Genomic DNA, 19,225 nt, shown 5'->3' with positions numbered 1-19,225 from the left:
TGTGTTTTCTCGCAGGAACCAGTGCAAGTTCGGCTGAATTCGACCGAAAACGACTGAAAATAGCCAATCCGAGGCGGAGCCGCCGTGCTGGAATTCTGAAATTGGCCGAATAGGCCCTAGGTCCCATTTTTGAGTTATGTGGGACACTTGTAGGTACTGTAAGCTCGTTTCAGTTCTTGAAAGAAAATTCAAGGAACCCAAAGATCGCTTGTAGGCGCAGTAACCATCTAATTTTCGGTGTCGAATCAAGTAAAGACCCCTCACCCTATTTCCTATCATAGAATTGAAGTTTGAATAAATGATAATATTGTCTTTTGTACAAATTAAATAGATATGCATAATTAATTACGGATTGCTAATGGAGCCCGAACCAGACATTATTCTCTGTCGATTCCTGTTTGATTTATTTTACAGTTTAAATGCATTATGATATCTCTTTTATCTATTCTATGGTTTTAAACCTATGTATCACTGCTTACTTCACTACCGTTTGATTTTGAGAATCTAAGATATGATTGCATTGTTGGATGCACGTTACTTGTTTATGTATTTATGTTTGATTTGGTGACGGAGACTAAAGACAAACAGAAATAGGATGTGATATGATAAATGGATAAGATGACAGCCTCACTAGATATTTTGAGAGATGGTGGACAGACCGGGTTCATATGGAACCCTACCGTGAATGTTGTCTTATACCGGATGAGGTATGGGGATGGCCCGCTTCACCCTCATACCAGATATGGTATTGAGATCTAATGTCTTGGTGCTCATACCGGACGGGGTATGGGAACGACCCTGGAATTAAGATTGGTAAAGAAAGAGTTCACGTATAGTGGGAATACCCCTACGGATCCCCATGGATACTAGTAAGCTGGTGAAACGAGAAACGGTGATGATTAGTTATTGTTAATGAATATGAATTTATAATATATTCTATGTTACTGATTGTGCATGAAGTTATGATCTGTATTATGTTATTGTCTTTATATGTTGTTTTCACAGGTTCTCCAAGGGTAAGAAAAAAGAAAAATGATTTTAATTTTAATGAATGTATTGGTTTAAAATTTGTGCTCCATTTGTTGTTTTTGATTTTTTACCAACCTTTGCTTCTGTGACGATGATATATTGTGATATCCTTACTGGGCTAGTGTAACTCACCATTTATTTAACCATTTCAGATCAAGAGGATCTAGTTCCCGAGCTCGATCCGCAAGAAGGCTACGAGTAGATGCTAGATACTTTATAGTTTTCTTTATTTTTCTATTTTTTATATTTCTTTCAAAGAATTTGTTCCGTGATATTTGTTAGTACTTTTGAGTTATCGTGTAAGGGATGTTAACCTTAACATTTATTTCGCTTCCGCACTCAAATTATTATATGCATTTCTTTTTAAATTTTCAGAGTCGTTACAATTATAAAGTGACTTAGTCTTACTTTCAATATACATATATAATCAATAATTGTATTTGTTATATTCTCATAAAGATATATATATATATGTATATATATAGGAATAAAAAATTAAAATGTTTGTTACTTGGTGGAAATATAACTTTTATATTTTGACTATCTAACTTTAATTTTTGTTGGTCGCATTTTTTGAGTAAAGTTAGGGATAAACTTACCCTATTTGTACAAAAGTTAGTCAATGATACCTTGATTGCTAAAATTAAAATAGAAAAAATGGTTTTGTTTCTTTTCTAACTATTTACAAAATAACTAAGTAGCATGTATATGTGTATTTAATTAAAAAATAATAGTTAGTTAGTCAATCTAATCTAAATTTTATTATAATTATTAAAGTAGAGGTGTATCTCTATAATTTTTGAACATAGATAGGGCAAACGTTTCTTTCTACGAGAATGTGTCACATCTAGATTTCTCGACTCATTTGGAGATAGTTTTGGACTTAGTATTTGATATCGTTTGTCATCCTATTTACCTTAAAAAGTATGATATTATAACAGTCTCCTATATAAAAGAAATCTATCTCGATTATTAGTTTGTGGATATCCCTAATTGCAATTCTTGATCTTTATAAAGCATTAAACATATTTATATTATTAGTCCAACTTGTGCATATTCGTCATGTTGACTATAATACAAGAGCCACATATAAAGTCTCCTTTTTATTGGTAAGATTATATTTCTCTTAACCATCAATAATGAATTTAATCTATTCGAATAGCGAAAACTCTTCATCCCACCCAAGGGTATCTACATGATTTCAAATGAAAAATATTGGCCACGTTGACTATAATTGTAACACCCAATAATTGTTTTTATTTTTATTTTTATTTTTTATTTTTTTTATATTTATTTAATTTATTTTATTTTAATTTAATGAAAAAAGGGGTAAAATTTTTGTTAAAGATTAAATTGAAAATAATTTTGAGAAAAATGGGTGAAAATTTAGGTTTTGGAGGTATTTTTGAAAGAAAAATCGAAAATCGGGAGTTAAAATGTAATTTAGAAAAATTGCACCACGTCAGATGCCCAGTCAGCAGCCCCGACCAACTAGGATGCGCTAGGTGCCAGAGGCTCTGACGCGGGAGGCCACGCGAAGGGGAGCCACGTGGGCGATCTGCGTGTGCGCGATCGAACGGCTGAGGTCCGTTCCTACGCGCACGGATGGCCCAGATTGAAATTGCGCACGGACGACCCAGATTGAATCGCGCACAGATGACTCAGATTGAATCACACACGGACGACTCAGATTGAATCGCGATGAACGGGGTAGATTCACTCCCTATTTAATCGCGATCGGACGGTTCAGATTAAAAGCGATGGACTGCCCAAATCAAAAGCGGATGTGTATAAATAACTCTATTCGCACCCAAACCCAAACCCTAACCGCCAGAACCTCTCACCGGAGAAGACAGCCCAGCGGCCAAGGAGCCAACCGCCACCGCACCAGAGCAATTTATGACCACCAAACGAGGTAAAAATTTCAACATTTACTCAGAATTTAATTTTAAACACATCCATAACCAAATTGGAGCAAAAAGACCGACCGATTGGTCGAAAAATGTCGAAAAAACCCGACAGCGCCGCCGCCGGGTATTTTGAAAAACGCCTCCAATGAGGCCCTTCTCGATTCCTGTTTGATGTAATTTTTTCACCGTTATGATCTCCGTTTCTTTCTCTACAAGTTGACTGGAGCAAAACACCAAACCGCAATGTGAGCCAGAGGAGCCGCCGCACCGGAGAACCCCGCCATCGATGAGTTTCAAGTTTCTACAGTTTTTTGACCAATCGAGGGCCCTAAGTGTATTTTCTCGCAGGAACTTATGCAAATTTGGCTGAATTCGATCTAAAAAGATCAAAAACAGCCAACCCGAGGAAGATCGCCATCGCCGGAGCATGGCGGAGCCGCCGTGCCGGATTTTTAAAATTGGCCGAGTAGGCCCCGAAACTGATTTTTGTGTTATTTGAGACATTTGTAGGTACTGTAAGTGCATTTCAGTTTCTGAAGAAAAATTCAGAACCGTCCATAAGCGCAGTAAACCATTTAGTTTTTCGGCATCAAATCAAGTAAGGACCCTTCACCCTATTTCCTATCATGGAATTGAAGTTTGAATAAATGATAATACGGTATTTTGTATAAATTAAATAGATGTGCATAATTAATTACGGATTGCTAATAGAGACCGAACCTAACATTATTTTCTGTTGATTGATTTTGTAGTATAAAAGCATGATGATTTCTGGTTTATCTATTTTATGGTTTAAATACATGTATTACTGTCTTACCTGACAACTGTTTGATTTTGGGATATAAGATATGATTGCATTACCGAATGCATGTTTATTTGTTTATGTAATTATGTTTGATTTGGTAACGGAGACTAAGGGAAAACAATAAATGAGTGTGATCTAATAAACAGATAAGATGACGGTCTCACTAGATATCCTGAGAGGTGGACGGACAGGGTTCATGAGGAGCCCTACCGTGAACATTGTCTCATACTGGATGTGGTATGAAGACTTGGTCATTTGGCGCTTATACCGAACGAGGTATAGAGACGGCTCACTTCACCCTCATACCGGACGGGGTATTGAAGTTTAATATCTTGGCACTCATACCGGACGAGGTATGAAAATGGCTCTGTAATTAAGATTATTAAGGAAAAGGGTTCACGTGTAGCAGAGACACCCCTATGGATCCCCATGGATACTAGTAGGCTGGTGAAATGAGAGATTGTTATAATTTAGTTTATTGTTAATGAATGTAAATTTGTGATATGTTCTATGTTGCTGATCATGCATGAAGTTGTGATCTGTATGATATTATTGCTTCTATAATTTGTTTTCATAAATTCTCCAATGATAAGTGAAGGGAAGATAGTTTTATTTATGATAAACGAATTTATTTAAATTTAGTGCTCCACTAGTTGTTTTAATTTTCTACCAACCCTTACTTCTATGCCGGTGATATAGTTTGATGTTCATACTGGGCTAGTGTAGCTCATCCTTTATTTAACCATTTCAGATCAAGAGAACCTGGTTCCCGAGCTCGATCTGCAAGAAGATTGCGAGTAGATGCTAGATACTTTATATTTTCTTTTACTTTTCTCATTTCTCGTGTTTCTTTCAGAGAATTCATTCTGCGATGTTTATTTAGTATTTTTAAATTATTGTGTAAGAGATGTAAACCTTAACCTTTTATTTCGTTTCCGTACTTAAATTGTTATATATTTTCTTTTGGATTTCCGAGATTGTTACAATAATATAAGAGCCACATATAAAGTCTCCTTTTTATTGGTAAGATTATATTTCTCCTAACCATCAATAACGAATTTAATCTATTCGAATAGCGAAAACTCTTCATCCCACCCAAGGGTATCTACATGATTTCAGATATAAAATATGTAGATTAAAACACATATGGACCTTTTAGAATTCCAGAGTTTTTCATAATATCAATATTGCAAACAGATACTTGATTGTCCATATTTCTATGTACAGACTCCTTTTTTCTTTAAAAGATCCATGCACTGGTCGGGAAAATGACTTTCTAACTAGCAATCCCATAAATACTTACTTTAATATTTAAATTCTAATTCATCTACCTGTTAATAAAAATAAAAAAACTTATTAATAGATTTAACATCAATAAGGTTAACTCAAATCCATTTTAAGATAAAGACAATCTTTAAGTATATGGATGATGCTTTCACTTCTCTCCATGTACCTCGGACATTTGTTCACTATTGCTTATATCTCTTTTTTTTTAGATAACAGATATTTGAAGATAAGAAATCACATAAAATAAGAATATTTTATAGGACTTAAAACTTAAAGAGTTTTCAAATATTAAATGCGAATTATATACTAGTTTACTATAGAGATAAATTATTTTTTATTTGTATCATTCTTCCAATAACGGACAATTTTTTAATTCTTTTTTTAAGTTATATATAATTTATTGAGCTTAAGTTCGATTGTATGATTTTATTCTCAAAAACAAAAAAAATTAATGATTATTTTTAATAAAATGAACATTGAATCTCAAAAGCATTCAATTTTTATACTTTTTCCAGTTTGGAATAAGAATAGCTATTAATAAATATCTTTTCTTTATCCCCAAAAAGATTAGATCTAATAATCATTTAACTTATCTCACAACTATAATTATTATTCTAGTGTTATAATTAAGTTACTGTGCTATTAAAAAATTAGACAAAAAAATTATAGGTTCATAAATAATTTATAAACAAAGTCTTCAAATCTCATTCTGAATCTTACTTTAAATGTTAGTCATTATGCATATAATTACAATGTAATATTTTATTTTTAGAAAAAAATTACAGAAATCATCCTCAAATTTATGAAATACACAGGCAACTCTATAACTTAAATTCTTAAACAGTATTATACATTAATACTTACTAACAGACTAACCACTTAGAATTGAAATCACAATCTTGTATTTTACTCTCAAACAATCATCGATGCAATTAAAATCACGAAATATTTGACATTTTATCAAACAGTTTCTGAGTACACTCAGTTAAACTTTTGATTATAGTATACAGGCGGCCAGAAGAGTTACAAACACATAATAACACAAGAAAGCATTTGTCAAAGAGGAAGACAACACAGACACCCATGTCCAAATTCCAGACTTAAGGTCTCTGTCTCTCTGGCATTTTATTGAACAATCTCCGAAGCAAACTCGGACCATCCATACAAGAATATCAGTTAGCTTAGTTTATACCATACAAAAAATTATAATTCAAAGCATATCATAGCCAATTAGTTTTAGTTAGTGTAGCATAAAACCTAGAAAACATATTCATAAAAATGTATGTGCTTTAAATAGTACAATCATTATCTGCCTTCAAGAACTGTAATAGTAATTTTGTTAGTAGAATTCATAGGAGAAGAGTTTGTGTTATTCAAGATTTGCCTTTCAGTGAATGCTGGCTGTTTCGGATTAGGAAGATCAACAATCTCGCTCTTGAGCATCGAGATAACAGTCGATACACTTGGCCGATCTTTCGCAAATTCTTGCACACACAACAATCCCACATGTACGCATCTCAGCATTTCTTCCTTAAACCTTGGTTCGAACATGACTGCATCGATGAATTCTACAATGTTTTCCTCTTTCCACAATTTCCATGCCTGAAAAGTGAAAATTGTAAGCATTTGTTGACCTTGAAATATAGAGCCTTATGTAAGTTTTGAATTAGATAGACTTACATAACTCAGAAGATTAAGAAACTGTTTATCACTATAGAAACTTGAGTTTCTCCTTCCACTTATAATCTCTAACAGTAAAACTCCAAAGCTAAATACATCTGATTTCTCGGAGAACTGACCTTCCATTGCATATTCGGGTGACATATAACCACTGCAGTTAAGAAAATCTATATATCTTGAGCTCAACTATGTTGGATTATAATTCTTACAATGTTAAAAAGCTACTTACTATGTTCCAACAACTCTTCTTGTATTAGCTTGATCTTCTTTGCCTCCAAAAATCCTTGCCATTCCGAAGTCTGAAATTTTTGGGTTTAGTTCCTCATCCAACAAGATGTTACTTGCCTTTAAATCTCGATGAATAATTCGTAATCTTGAGTCTCTGTGTAGGTAAAGGAGACCTCGACCAATTCCTTCGATAATATTAAGGCGCTTTCTCCAATTTAAACCTTTTCTCTCAGTTGGATCTAGATCAAGTTTATGTGAAAAAGATTACAGAAAAGAGGTGATCAGTAGTTGTTCTGTAAAGTAAAAAGAAAATGGTGCTTGATGTTCAAGTGACCATAGAATAAGTTCCGATTTAATTTATTTATCACTGATGTTGATAAAAACTATATTGATCGGTACAACTAACCAAAGAGAATTGCATCCAAACTTCGGTTTGGCATGTACTCGTAGACTAGAATCTTTTCTTCGCCTTCAACACAGCAGCCAAAAAGTCTAACAAGATTTCGATGTTGAAGTTTAGAAATCACTACAACTTCGTTCATAAATTCTTCGAGTCCTTGTCCAGAATTACTCGAAAGTCTCTTCACTGCTACTTCTTGCCCATCTTGCAGCTTTCCCTGGAAAGAAAATCCGAGCCAAGAACACTATGAGTACTAAATAGTATGACATTATAATCCAACAACAATTTGAGTTTTAACTAACCTTGTATACTGGACCAAAACCACCCTGCCCAAGCTTGTTGGATGGACTAAAGTAGTTTGTTGCTGCTGCTAGTATCTCAAAATTGAACAATGGCAGCTCCTGAACTCTGATTTGATTCTTATTATACCCGAGCGAATCAATACTCAAAAGTTTTGATCTTCCCCCTATAATTAACAAATAACATTTCTTCATTTCTTCCATTTGAACAGTAAGAGTGAACAGTCTATCTTCAAACTAAACTGATAGAGATGCTGCAAAATTTACCTCTATGTTTAACCATCCATCTCCATAAGAAAAATGTGCAGATGGAAATGGCTACTGTTCCCAATATGGCTGCAGTAATGATAAGAGCTCCATAATCCTCCTTTTTGTCTGGAAATCAAAAGAAAAACAAATAAAAAGATAAGGTTTTTGGGTCTGACTTGGAAATAGTGGGTGATAAGATGATCATGGTTTCCATGATATGCTGCTTAGCTATTTGGAAAAATCTGAACTTTAGCCGATGGTATGTGGAAATGGTGGAGAGACTTTTCGGTGATGTTTAAGGAAGAAGCTGCAGCCATATTAAGCTGATAACTGAGGCTTAAAGTTGCATAGAAAAGGCAAAAACACAAAACAGCTAAGTGAACTACCTAGTTCTGAATGGTGGAGACGAATGTGAAGGTCTATGCCATCTGATAAGAGAATCTGTATATCAATTAAGGCTCCTGTCCATAACATACACCCGATGCCACTATCATATGCATAAGCTACACAGGAACAATTACTCAAACAATGGTCTTTACACTCATCCTCGAGCCTGAAAGACCATTGTACAAAGTCTGGAACTTTAACATTTTCCAGCTTCTCAAACCCATCTTCTTGGCTTGCTTTCCCACCATTGTTCCTATTGCACTGCAAGCTTTTCTTCCTAACACAACCACCTGTCCAGTTTCCTCTCTTCCACTCCTCTGGATTCTTCGGTTCAAACCCTTTCAAGCAGCTGCAGATTCTTTCTTTGTCACAGTATCCAAATTCTCCACACTTTCCATAAAGTTCACATTCAGTCCTTGGAGCCATCCAGACCTGCTCCCAGTTATTTTTCCCCTCTTCCCAAAATGTTTGTACCAAATTTCCCTCTGAGCTCAACACAAAGTTAGTTACCAAAGACGTATTCGAAAAAGTATATGATAAGTAAAAAGTCCCTTCTTCATCCACCAGTTTAAACCCATTTCCGTAACTAGAACTCATTTCAGGTACCCCGGTAAATATCTGGCCATTCCATGGACCACTTCGCCAAAATGGGCGAGACCCATTCCAAACGAAAAACTCAGGAGCACTAACAACATTTATCCCAGCAGAAAACATTCCATCAGATGGATCAGAATGACTTTTCCATGATGCAATCTTCATTTTCTCCCCGGTTCTCGGATTAGTACTAAGCTTCATCATTGATGTGGCTGTGTTCGATGGATGCTGGAAGCTCTCCCACAAGGTAATTCCACTTGAATCATCTTTGAGGACAAGGTTTCCAGTATCCAAAAGCTGAGCACTAGAATTCTTCACCGGATTGGAAATATTTGATGACCAAAGAATCTCATTCTTCCCATTCAGAATGACAAGATTTCCATCTTCTGATATCTTCATACTCCCGGAGGAATCTTGAAGAGGCTTATTTCGGTTAGCTACCCAGATGACAGTCCTTCCAGGAAGATCGTTATACCATATTCCCGCATACCGACAGGTCGAATTATCAGGACTGAAGAATCCAAGTCTGAAAGATCCTTGACTGGAGATTATAGATTCAGTGTCACTGATGAATTGAATTGGTGTAATGGTGTCAAAAGCAACACAGAATTTTATAAGAACACAATCTAACAAGCCGGATAGAAGGAATGAAATCAAGCTGCTTCTGGCATTCATGATCAGTTAATTGCTTGGTCTCTGGTAAGGGATTGACCTTGGGAATGAAGGCGGCTTGATATGGGAGTTGTAGTTGACTTGACTTCTACAGTTGTGACATAATTAATTAACATTAATAAATCACTAATACAAGACTAAAGTTAAATGATCTTCCAACAAAAAAGATAGATGTTTGAATGTAGCATACACAAATTATAATATTTCAAAGTCATGCCAGTTAATTGCTATTATATTTTTGAAGAACGAGAGTGTTTTTGAATTTTAATTTATATATATTTTTAATTAATAATACACATGATACAATAAAATATAATTTTCATATAAAATTTTATAAAAATACAACTCTGATTATAGTCATAATGATGCAGAATTCAATCATATATAACAATGTTAAATATTTTCGTTCTCATTCGTTTCCAGTATCATTTTGTTGCTATCCTTCTGTCTCTCTCGCTCTCCATGCTTATTGCAGTAACTCAAATTTGGAGTTGTTAGAAGATTTTTTTTTTTTTTTTTCTCGTAGAAGTTGATTTTGTTTCTTTTCTGGTTTGCTCTATCTTATTGAGTGATCGAGTTTATGATATGAAGAATAATCTATTAGAGGATATAAATGAGTTTTTAAGTTGAAATTTAGGGTTATTACTTGTTCCAATTTAAAGTCTGAAGTTAATTGATCTTCTCTAAACAATTCTTGGTTTGTGCGGCAATAATCCATCTTTGATTACCTAGCTAAGTTAATCAGGAGATGGATAACGTTGCGCGTTTTTGGCTGTAAATAGGAATCTCGATTTGGTGTCATTTCTATATGAAGGTTGGGAATAAAAATGGGATGTCTGTGGGTTTGGTATGCACTCCCGCGCTTAAGGAAGTCCTCTACGAACGGAAGGTAAATTAGAAGAAACAAAGCTGCTCGCAAATGGTTCCTTCTAGTGGCATCAGGTTCCTTCACTGGATGGCTTGTCACGCTTTCTCTTTGCGTCTTATTGAAGATTCCAGAAATTTAGTAATGTTCTTTCTTTTTCTTCTACACACACACACACACACACACATTTATATGGGGTTTAGGCGCTTGTTTAATATTTTTGTTGTACAATTGTATTTACTTGGTTTTTTTTTCTTGTTGTTCACTTGAGTTCAGCTATATAGAGCAGTAACTGGAAGGAGCTTGCGGGGATTTAGCACTGGGTTTTGCAGCAGCTCGCGCAGAGTTTCTGGGAGTTACGAACCAAAAAATGGTGAAGTTATTTATGATTCCTAGTTGTGGTTCCCATTTTCTTTTGTCTTTTTGGCTTGAGAAAATGAAGAAAAAGGAAAGAGTATTATAATTAACTTTTCTGTTCTATTGTTGGTGAAGTGGATTTTTAAAATTGAAAATTTATCTGATTGTTTAATCTGCATTTGATACTACTAGCATAGGATAAACTTTCTTTAGTTTTGTGTTGAAATGCAGCTAACCATAGAAACTGGCTACCATTATGGTTTTTTAGTGCAAATTCGGGTGTGACAAGGTCAATTCACTGTACTGGTATTTCTCATGTTCTTTTCCAACTTCTTGTTTCTTCAACTAAGTTCCCTTGTTATCATATGTTTTAACCATTTGTTTCAGCTTTCGCGTTGGCAAGGGATTATTATGATATACTTGGGGTTAGCAAAAATGCCAGTGAAGGTGAAATCAAGAAGGCCTATTATGGGGTGAGTTTATTACAGCATTTCCTTTTATCTCAACATATACCTTGTATCTGTGGAAATGTTTCGTTATAACCAGTGTCCCAGTTTGTGATGATTTATTCAGCTAGGATTCTCTTTTATCTTTTTTTCTGCCTCTACTGCTTTTTGTTTCCTGATTTTCTTTTCTATATTTTTCTGCAGCTCGCAAAACAACTTCATCCGGATATGAATAAAGATGATCCTGAAGCTGAGAAGAGGTTTCAAGAAGTCTCAAAGGCATATGAGGTGATACTTTTTTTTTTGAAATAGTCATATGTGGTGATACAGCAGTTTGTGTTTGATAATTTCTTTTGTTCTTTTAGAGAACAAGAGAGAAACAAAAAAAAAGAAAATAGATTTGTTAGGATCAAAAGAATTTTTTCACATTGCCAATTTAATCTACAATTAAAATTTTGTATAAATCATCAGAAACTTTCGATCAGAAAATTGTTACAAACTTGCATTAAAATCATTATGCACAAAAGTTTTCAATTAAAATAGCACACTCCTAGTGTGGGTTTATCTAAATGTGTTTATAAGCTTGTTCTATGATTTATTTACTCTGTGTTGAAGGATTTTTGCTTCTTGTCCTGTAGGTCTTGAAGGATAAGGAGAAGCGTGAACTTTATGATCAGGTATGACAAATAGTTTACTTTAAGTCAACCAAGTCAACCAAATCTTGCATAATGGTCTATCTATTGGTTTCAAATCTGTTAGGCCCATTTCAAATCAATTTAAGGTCTTTAGTTTAACTTTAAGAGAAAACTACGAACTGTACTTTCTGTGTTTAGCAAGTTTTTGGAGGCTCAAAAGCTATATCTAGTTGCTTTTATCTCTGTTCCTATCGGTTGTATTTTATTATATAATATAAAGTCATAGGAATTAGCAAAATATATAATCTATGGGTGGGTTGACGTCAAGGCCATGCATCTCTTGTTTGTGATCTATACTTATGCATGCTCCCTTTAATTCTCTATCTATTAGTCATATGGTGGAGAAGACCTACTTTTATCTTTTCTTTGTTTAGTTGTTTCTCTTTCCCTTGTTTGTTCGTTGATGTAATTTCCATATCAGTTGTGTTGAAATTTGGTTTTGTTCACAATCTTACAGGTTGGCCATGAAACATTTGAACAGAATGCCGGCAGTGGCTTCCCTAATGACTCAGGATTTGGTGCTGGATTTAATCCATTTGATATCTTCAGTAATCTAAATAATGATGTAATAGCTTCTTCTTTAGCATCGTATTGCGGATCTTATTTTATGTTATTATGCTATGGTTTATCTTTTCTTCTGTGCTTTATTGGTCATTTATTTGTGGGAAAAAAATGATAGGAAAAATCATGCTAGAAGATGTATGTTAAGTCAATATGTTAAGTCATGCAAAACTTCTTCAGTTGCTCTAAGATTCGAAAGCTTGAAGTTGTTCTAAAAAAAGTTCAGTATAGCAAGGAAAAATGATTTGTTGAAAATGTGTCAGAAGTTTGTTTACTAATAGAAGATACCGAGAATTGCTGAGTTCATGGTATAGTTAGTTGTAATGCCTTTGAGCTGAGGCAAAAATGCATGATTTTTTCCCTTTTCTTGCCTGTAAATGAAAGGTTAACAAACAATAGAAGGAAGTTAGTATGCTTATTGCTTCTCCTTTCAAAAAAAACTATCAGCTATACTTTCCTCTGGAATTATTAGAACCACACAGATACAGATGCAGCCTCTTCTTTAAACACCTCTTGTCCCCAAACCGTAGGAGAAAGAAAAAACTTCTTTATGATGGAAAAGTTGGGAGATAAACTAAGAGTGATTTATCAAGAACAGAGTTCTCGTTTGATAACAATCCACAGGGGCATGGAATCTAATCGGAGACAAAGTCAATATCTATTCGTATTTCTCCTTTCGTGGTCATGTCATTTTTTCCGCTTTTTATAAAGAACACTGGAATGTTGTCCGTTTGGAGACGGAGGTGCAGAGATGGTAAGAAATCTTTTTTTCTTCCCTTCTTGTGTAAAGAGCTCTTAACATATCACAATGTGACAGACATATCTTATTGTGATTTTCTTGATAGAAAATTATGAGTTGCTCTAGTGCTGCTTTTGCATCTTGTTTTCTGCACTGGAGTCTAGTTTGACAACAATACTCTCAATTTAATAGGATGCATGGGCCATTTATGCTTTTGGGAACGTTAATCTTGTTTTGAAGTCTAATGAGTTGCTTTCCTGTCCATGATGTTGCTCAGATCTTCAATATGTTCAGGCGTGATATTGGTGGCCAGGATGTAAAGGTCATCATCAATTTCTTACCATCTGTACGTTCTTTTAGTTTAGAGATGATTTTACCTCTATTTTTTTGGTTATGTAGGTTTTGATTGAGTTATCTTTCATGGAAGCTGTTCAAGGATGCAACAAAACTATTTCATTTCAAACAGAGGTGCCTTGTCAAGCTTGTGGTAAGGATGTTATTTTAATGGTAGAACCTTTTGGGCTTTTCTTTCCATCTTCTTTACCAATTTTAATATTAAATTGATGGGGTTGAACTTGTTCTGGTATATGACTAAATGATCTTTTATTTTTAGAACTTTAATGTGTTTATTGTTCTTTCTTTTCTGCAGGCGGGCAGGGGATCCCACCTGGTGCCAAACGCGAGCAATGCTGGAACTGCAATGGCCTTGGGATGGTCAGTATTCTTGTTTATGTTTGTACTAATATAATTATAACAATACGCACATGCTGAAACATGCGCAGTTTTGTGTGTGTGTGTGTGTGTGTGTGTTGTAGAAATTAAATAGGATAGTATGCTCGGCTTCTCTTTGGGTTGCTATTTTGTCATGCTGCAAGAGTATTGGGTTACATAGTATTGAATCAATAAATCCAGATATGCTTCTCGTCTATTTAGTTTTTTCTTCTTTCGGATGAGAAACAACTATTTATTGAAAAAGAAAAAATTAGTTACATAGTATTAGCTAACAAAAGATTTAACTCTTTGGAATAATATATTAAACTCTTTTATATATTATTATTTGTTATCACCTTAGACTGCCACTTGTAATCATTCTCTTTAGAGGCTTTCTTTTCTCTAGTTACTTAGTGTTGATTAGTAAAGACATGACTCTTTCTGATAATACATGCAAAAAAAATTATCTTTTAAATACTGTTATTATTTGTTATCGTCTTAAAATGCACTTATCATCATTTTATTTACAGGTATTTTTTTCTCTACATGGATGTAGATATGTTTCTTTTTCTACCAATGTACGCATATGCACAAATTGGCTTATTATTGAACTGTGCAAATAATTTGTACTCATTATCATATGTTGCAGACAACCATGAAAAGAGGCATGTTTAGTTTTCAGAGCACGTGTCATAAGTGCGGTGGAACTGGTCAAGTTGTATCAGTATGTTATGCATCTAAATTTCTGCCTATTATCAGCTTATCGCATCAACATTCATTTTTTTCTCAAGCTTAGAGTATGACCTTAATTAGTGCCTTTGTCAACTATTTTTTTCTTTCCTTCTCCTTTCCTTTCTATCTCTCTCTCGTATATTTTCCGCCACAGAATCTATTATCATTTGGTGGATGGTATTCATTATTTGTCTTGTTGGTTGGAGACACGTTGCTGTCTCTTGTGCTTGTAGCTTTGGTATTTACAGCCTTTCTATTGTGTGTCTAAGGTGTTCCGTTCTCTAATTTAAACCCAATGGGAAATGAAAATGCATTTCTAGAGATTTTAAGAACTTTAGTAAGAAATATATTATGATTATTGTATTAATGCTATAGATGATAAAGTTTTTGCATATAGGGCCAGCCACCTGTTTTGCATGCATGTTCATTCACACGCATGCACTTATTGCTTCATCTTTTTCCATGAGAAAAAAATAGAATGTTTGAACTGTTTTGGGGATAAGTTCAGAAACGTGATTCTGGTCAGTGGTTATAAACCTTTCTGTTATTTTCTAATGCTGAAGAAATGCTTCTGTCTTTTGGTGAGTAATTAGAAAAGCTGCAGTTTGGAAGTCACTGGTCTTACATTTTGGAACTTTATTTTATTTTTTATTGCCTTGATTTAAGTACAAGTCAAGTTTTGCAGAGCATTCTCCTCTTTTTACCTCTTATCTTACACCCTTTTCATTTTAGATGAAAGAACTTGGAGTTATTGTGTGATGGTGCAATTGTATAGTTTACTCACAAAGAAGCTTCCCTCTCCTTTAACAGTGATAGTGGTTGCCTCCTTATTCAGCTGCTTACTTCTAGGCCTGAAGAGCGTTTGGAGCTGTATTTATCATGTTTGTGAGACATGATTCTGGACAGATGTTTGCAAGTTTCTTAGCTTCATATTCCAGATTAGAACTTTAGGACTGAAATCAGACATATGTATTGTGAAACTTAAGATGCCCTTCCTGAAATTTTTTTGCATAGGTAGCCATGAATATTATCTAGTCAGTGATGTTTGTTTCAAACTCTGTTTTTTTTTTGGGATCAGAGCATCTGCATGTCGTGCAAGGGAGCTAAAGTAGTGAGAGGACAGAAGTCAGTTAAACTGGATATCAAACCAGGTTTGGTGATTGCACATTTTATCTTTGTGTATGTTATCACATTTGATTATGCTATGCCGTGACCTCATCTTGTTGCCCACCTGTCACATGTCCATGTCCAGTGCTCGTTTTCTTTTTGGTCTCATTTTGTTTCTACTCGATTTTCAGTCTTTTAGAAATTGCTTCATGCTGTCTTGTTTTCATGGTTATTGCCATGCTGCCATTTTAAATAGTCATTTGTCATCCTAAATGATTTATTTCAAAAAAAAAAATTTGTCTTCCTAAATGATCCACTGCATCCTTTGAAGTGCTTTTATTTAGGGGATGGTTTATTCGAACTAATCCATTGGAGTAGAAATCTCTAGAAAAAGCTTCTTTATTTTTTCCTTTTATCCATTAGTACGAACTGTTGTTATTTGAAGGTAAGTTTGAAACTAGAGCCACTTGTATTTAGTTCGTCAGACTGAGCTATATCTCATCGTCAGGAATTGATAACAATGATACAATAAAGGTTAATAGATCTGGTGGAGCAGATCCTGGTGGAAGTCAACCTGGTGACCTATATATTACCATCAAGGTTACTTGATTATGTATATGTATTGATACAGCCCCTTTATTTTTCATATTCCTTTGAAATCATTTTCAAAATTTGAAACTTAATATTTACTGTTGAAGGTCCGTGAAGATCCCATCTTCCGTAGAGAAGGTGCTGACACTCATGTAGATACTGTTTTGGGTTTCACTCAGGTAACCTAATCTTTGTATGATTATTATGGCTCAAGAAAGACATTGTGTCAGATTTGCATATCTTTGATCAGTTGTGTGTAATCCGGGATTTATAACTCTTCCCCAAATGTTTTGTTTTGTTACCTTAAATAACAGAAAATTATTTTTATCTGGTTATTCTTTGTATCTTTTTAATTAGAGATATTGGCTCCATTTGTTATATCAAAATATTTTGTAACTTTCATTTTATAAGCATATGTTTATAGATAAAAACATCCATTGTAGAACGTGCATGTATGGCAACATATTTCTCGAGAACACTAAAAATATTTTTTTATTGTTTTCAAAATTGTCAAGTTTTTATTTTTATTTCCAATTAGTATTTTCATTTTCCACGATTACACATGGTTTAATTTTAAGCATATACGGGAATAGCTGTTAAGAAGGCATGAATGGTTATAGAAAATGAAAACTGAACAACAGTTTTTCATATCAAAGGAAGCCGTCCTATCTTGTTCCTATAATCTTTGCATCTGCACGCTGACTTCAATATGATTGATTATAGCAATGGTCAATATTCTTTACTGGAACTAATGGACATACATGTTCCCTGTGCAGGCAATTCTGGGTGGAACTGTCCAAGTTCCGACTCTCACTGGTGATGTTGTAGTAAAGGTTTTCTATAAATTTCATATATTTAATAAATTGGTTTATGGTTGGTATTTGTAGAGTAGTTTACTGAAATAATTTATTTTCCCTCTGCAGGTCACCCCTGGTACTCAACCAGGTCAGAAAGTAGTCCTCAGGAGTAAAGGTAAGTCGTCTGTTTCAGATAATATTTTTCTGTACAGTCATGTCATGTTCTTAGCTATAGATTTCTATTTCATGTGGTTTTTACAAAGTTGGTATTTAAATAAACTATATTTTCTTGCTTGAAAGAAAGAAATTATACATCTATCTTTATGTCTTTAACTAGAGAGATCCGTTGTGAAAAGACCGGTGGAAGTCAGGGACATGAACATGATTAGAGTTTGGAAGTTCAGTGCCTTCTCAGTTTCTGAAGATAGATTTTGGGTTATGACAATTTTTTCTGTGGTGCAACGCTTTGAGCGAATGAACTAAAGTAGAATGCTAATGAATTGGAAGATTGTTCTTGGTTTCCTAGAATTTCCTTCATTAAGATTTTGTTTGGAACAAATAAAAATTTTTTGTGAAATTCATTTGAAAATTTACATACAGTTTACCTAGAAGATAACAAAAATCTTGGAACAAATGAATTACTTCAATTGGAATTTATTTAGAAATGTATTATTATGCTTAATTATGAGATAACAAAAATTCTTTTTCAAAATAAAATGAGGTAATAAAAATTCTACTCCAGAAAATTCAAGTTGAGTTAAACTAATATATTCTAAATTTCTATAAATTTTGATGAAATTTGAAGTGCGTTGTCCCGGTCCATCTTGAATTTTATTTGGAGTTGAATTTAATCTTCCTATAGTTAAATTTTCATTATTTCATAGTGGAAGGAAGTACATATTTACATATAAATGCTACAAAAATAGCTCATTTATTCCAAACACATTCTCAATTGATTCTTAAGACATTGTAATGTCTCTCTGCTTGTACTCTGTCAGGTTCCTTTATTTTGGCAAATGGGTATGTTAGTCTTTGGTAGCGATAGCAATGAACACGCGACAACATGCCTTCTTATTGATTTAACTTCAAAGCATATCTTTATATCGTCTTATAGTAGGGCATGCTTTGCAAAGTAGGATTTGGGTGCACCAGTCACATTGAGCCCTATCTCAGCTATAATAATGTGAATGATATACTATAGATCTTCTTGGTTGTTTCTCTCTTATGCATCTTTTATGCTTGAATTTGAATAACTAGTGAACATAACACTTTTTACTATATGGACATTGACGTGTACCGAGAATGTCTTCCTGTGAACTGACACACAATTTCATTTTCTATTTTCACCAACTAATGCAACTACGGGAAAATGGTAGGCAACTAAATAGGCTTAATTATGGTTGTTTTTGATAGGGATTAGAGCAAGGAATGGCATGTCGTTCGGGGATCAATATGTGCACTTCAGTGTCGGCATCCCTACGTACGTTTTCTCTTCTGAAATCTTGCTGAATGCACAGCCCATCTCTGCATCCATTGGGAAATCTTTACTATATTGTCTGTTGTTTCTCCTTGTTTTTTTTTTTTAAAAAATCTGTTTCAGGAATCTGACACAGAGACAGCGAGAATTGATTGAAGAGTTCGCAAAAGAAGAGCAAGAAGAAACTGATAAGCATGCAGCTGCCGGATTATCTAAATAAACACCAAAGAAACCAAAATGGTTTAGAAGATGGATTAGGAAAAAAGAAGGAACAGAGAAGAGAAGCAGTTAGCTTCTGTAATGAGCATCTGCTTTGGAAATTTGGGGTGCAAAAATTGTTTTGGAACTTAAAAACTGTATTGGGTCTGGCGTAACATATATCGTAGCATTGCCAATCGACTCGCTTTCTAATAAATTTCTCTCGTTCTATTGTAAATTAACATTTATATTATTATCTGGGAGAAGATAAAATTGTTATATAATTTGATAAAATTAAGTTCATTTAAGATTTTTTTAGTTTGAATTTGAATAATATTTATTTATTTTTATTTCATATAAAATTTCCTACTTTCGGAATATAAGAGCAGGAGGGGAGGAAAATGGACTG

General features: G+C 34.1%; 2 protein-coding genes across 5 annotated transcripts; one reads left to right on the top strand and one right to left on the bottom strand.

Moving 5' to 3' along the window:
* Positions 1-6,054: 6,054 nt before the first annotated feature.
* Positions 6,055-9,587, bottom strand: LOC110817758 (G-type lectin S-receptor-like serine/threonine-protein kinase SD1-13). Of its 3 annotated transcripts, XM_022046421.2 has the most exons (7): positions 8,274-9,587; positions 7,906-8,013; positions 7,642-7,805; positions 7,346-7,556; positions 6,941-7,178; positions 6,712-6,862; positions 6,055-6,633 (listed from the first exon to the last, which is right to left on the bottom strand). In XM_022046421.2, the coding sequence occupies exons 1-7, from the start codon at positions 9,541-9,543 to the stop codon at positions 6,337-6,339; spliced, it is 2,439 nt and encodes an 812-aa protein (XP_021902113.2). In that variant the 5' UTR covers positions 9,544-9,587; the 3' UTR covers positions 6,055-6,336. The 3 variants fall into 3 exon arrangements, with proteins under 3 accessions (XP_021902113.2, XP_088064504.1, XP_088064505.1); XM_088208378.1 differs by lacking the exon at positions 6,712-6,862 and having other exon boundaries at positions 6,494-6,633; XM_088208379.1 differs by lacking the exon at positions 6,055-6,633 and having other exon boundaries at positions 6,740-6,878.
* A 248-nt stretch (positions 9,588-9,835) lies between these two features.
* On the top strand, positions 9,836-19,119 carry LOC110817764 (chaperone protein dnaJ GFA2, mitochondrial). Of its 2 annotated transcripts, XM_022046432.2 has the most exons (18): positions 9,855-10,546; positions 10,682-10,778; positions 10,994-11,068; positions 11,150-11,235; positions 11,413-11,496; positions 11,847-11,885; positions 12,361-12,468; positions 13,481-13,525; positions 13,603-13,690; positions 13,853-13,917; positions 14,564-14,638; positions 15,725-15,797; positions 16,262-16,353; positions 16,452-16,523; positions 17,121-17,177; positions 17,268-17,316; positions 18,555-18,621; positions 18,742-19,119. In XM_022046432.2, exons 1-18 carry the CDS (start codon positions 10,460-10,462, stop codon positions 18,836-18,838), a joined length of 1,356 nt encoding a protein of 451 aa, XP_021902124.2. In that variant the 5' UTR covers positions 9,855-10,459; the 3' UTR covers positions 18,839-19,119. The 2 variants fall into 2 exon arrangements, with proteins under 2 accessions (XP_021902125.2, XP_021902124.2); XM_022046433.2 differs by lacking the exon at positions 14,564-14,638 and having other exon boundaries at positions 9,836-10,546.
* Positions 19,120-19,225: the final 106 nt, after the last annotated feature.

This window comes from Carica papaya, chromosome 7, assembly GCF_054855325.1.
Source record: "Carica papaya isolate Zhongbai chromosome 7, ASM5485532v1, whole genome shotgun sequence".
Lineage (NCBI taxonomy): Eukaryota > Viridiplantae > Streptophyta > Magnoliopsida > Brassicales > Caricaceae > Carica > Carica papaya.
The sequence above is the reverse complement of the archived record's forward strand: the minus strand, read 5'-3'. Positions and strand labels throughout refer to the sequence as shown.

Coding starts and splice junctions, on each gene's coding strand:
- LOC110817764 (XM_022046432.2), top strand. CDS start 10,460: ATGGTTCCTTCTAGTGGCATCAGGTTCCTTCACTGGATGGCTTGTCAC. Junction 11,497..11,846: donor AAGTCTCAAAGGCATATGAG/GTGATACTTTTT, acceptor CTTGTCCTGTAG/GTCTTGAAGGATAAGGAGAA. Junction 11,886..12,360: donor AGCGTGAACTTTATGATCAG/GTATGACAAATA, acceptor ACAATCTTACAG/GTTGGCCATGAAACATTTGA.
- LOC110817758 (XM_022046421.2), bottom strand. CDS start 9,543: ATGAATGCCAGAAGCAGCTTGATTTCATTCCTTCTATCCGGCTTGTTA. Junction 6,863..6,940: donor AGAAGAGTTGTTGGAACATA/GTAAGTAGCTTT, acceptor TCTTAACTGCAG/TGGTTATATGTCACCCGAAT. Junction 6,634..6,711: donor TTCTTAATCTTCTGAGTTAT/GTAAGTCTATCT, acceptor TTCACTTTTCAG/GCATGGAAATTGTGGAAAGA.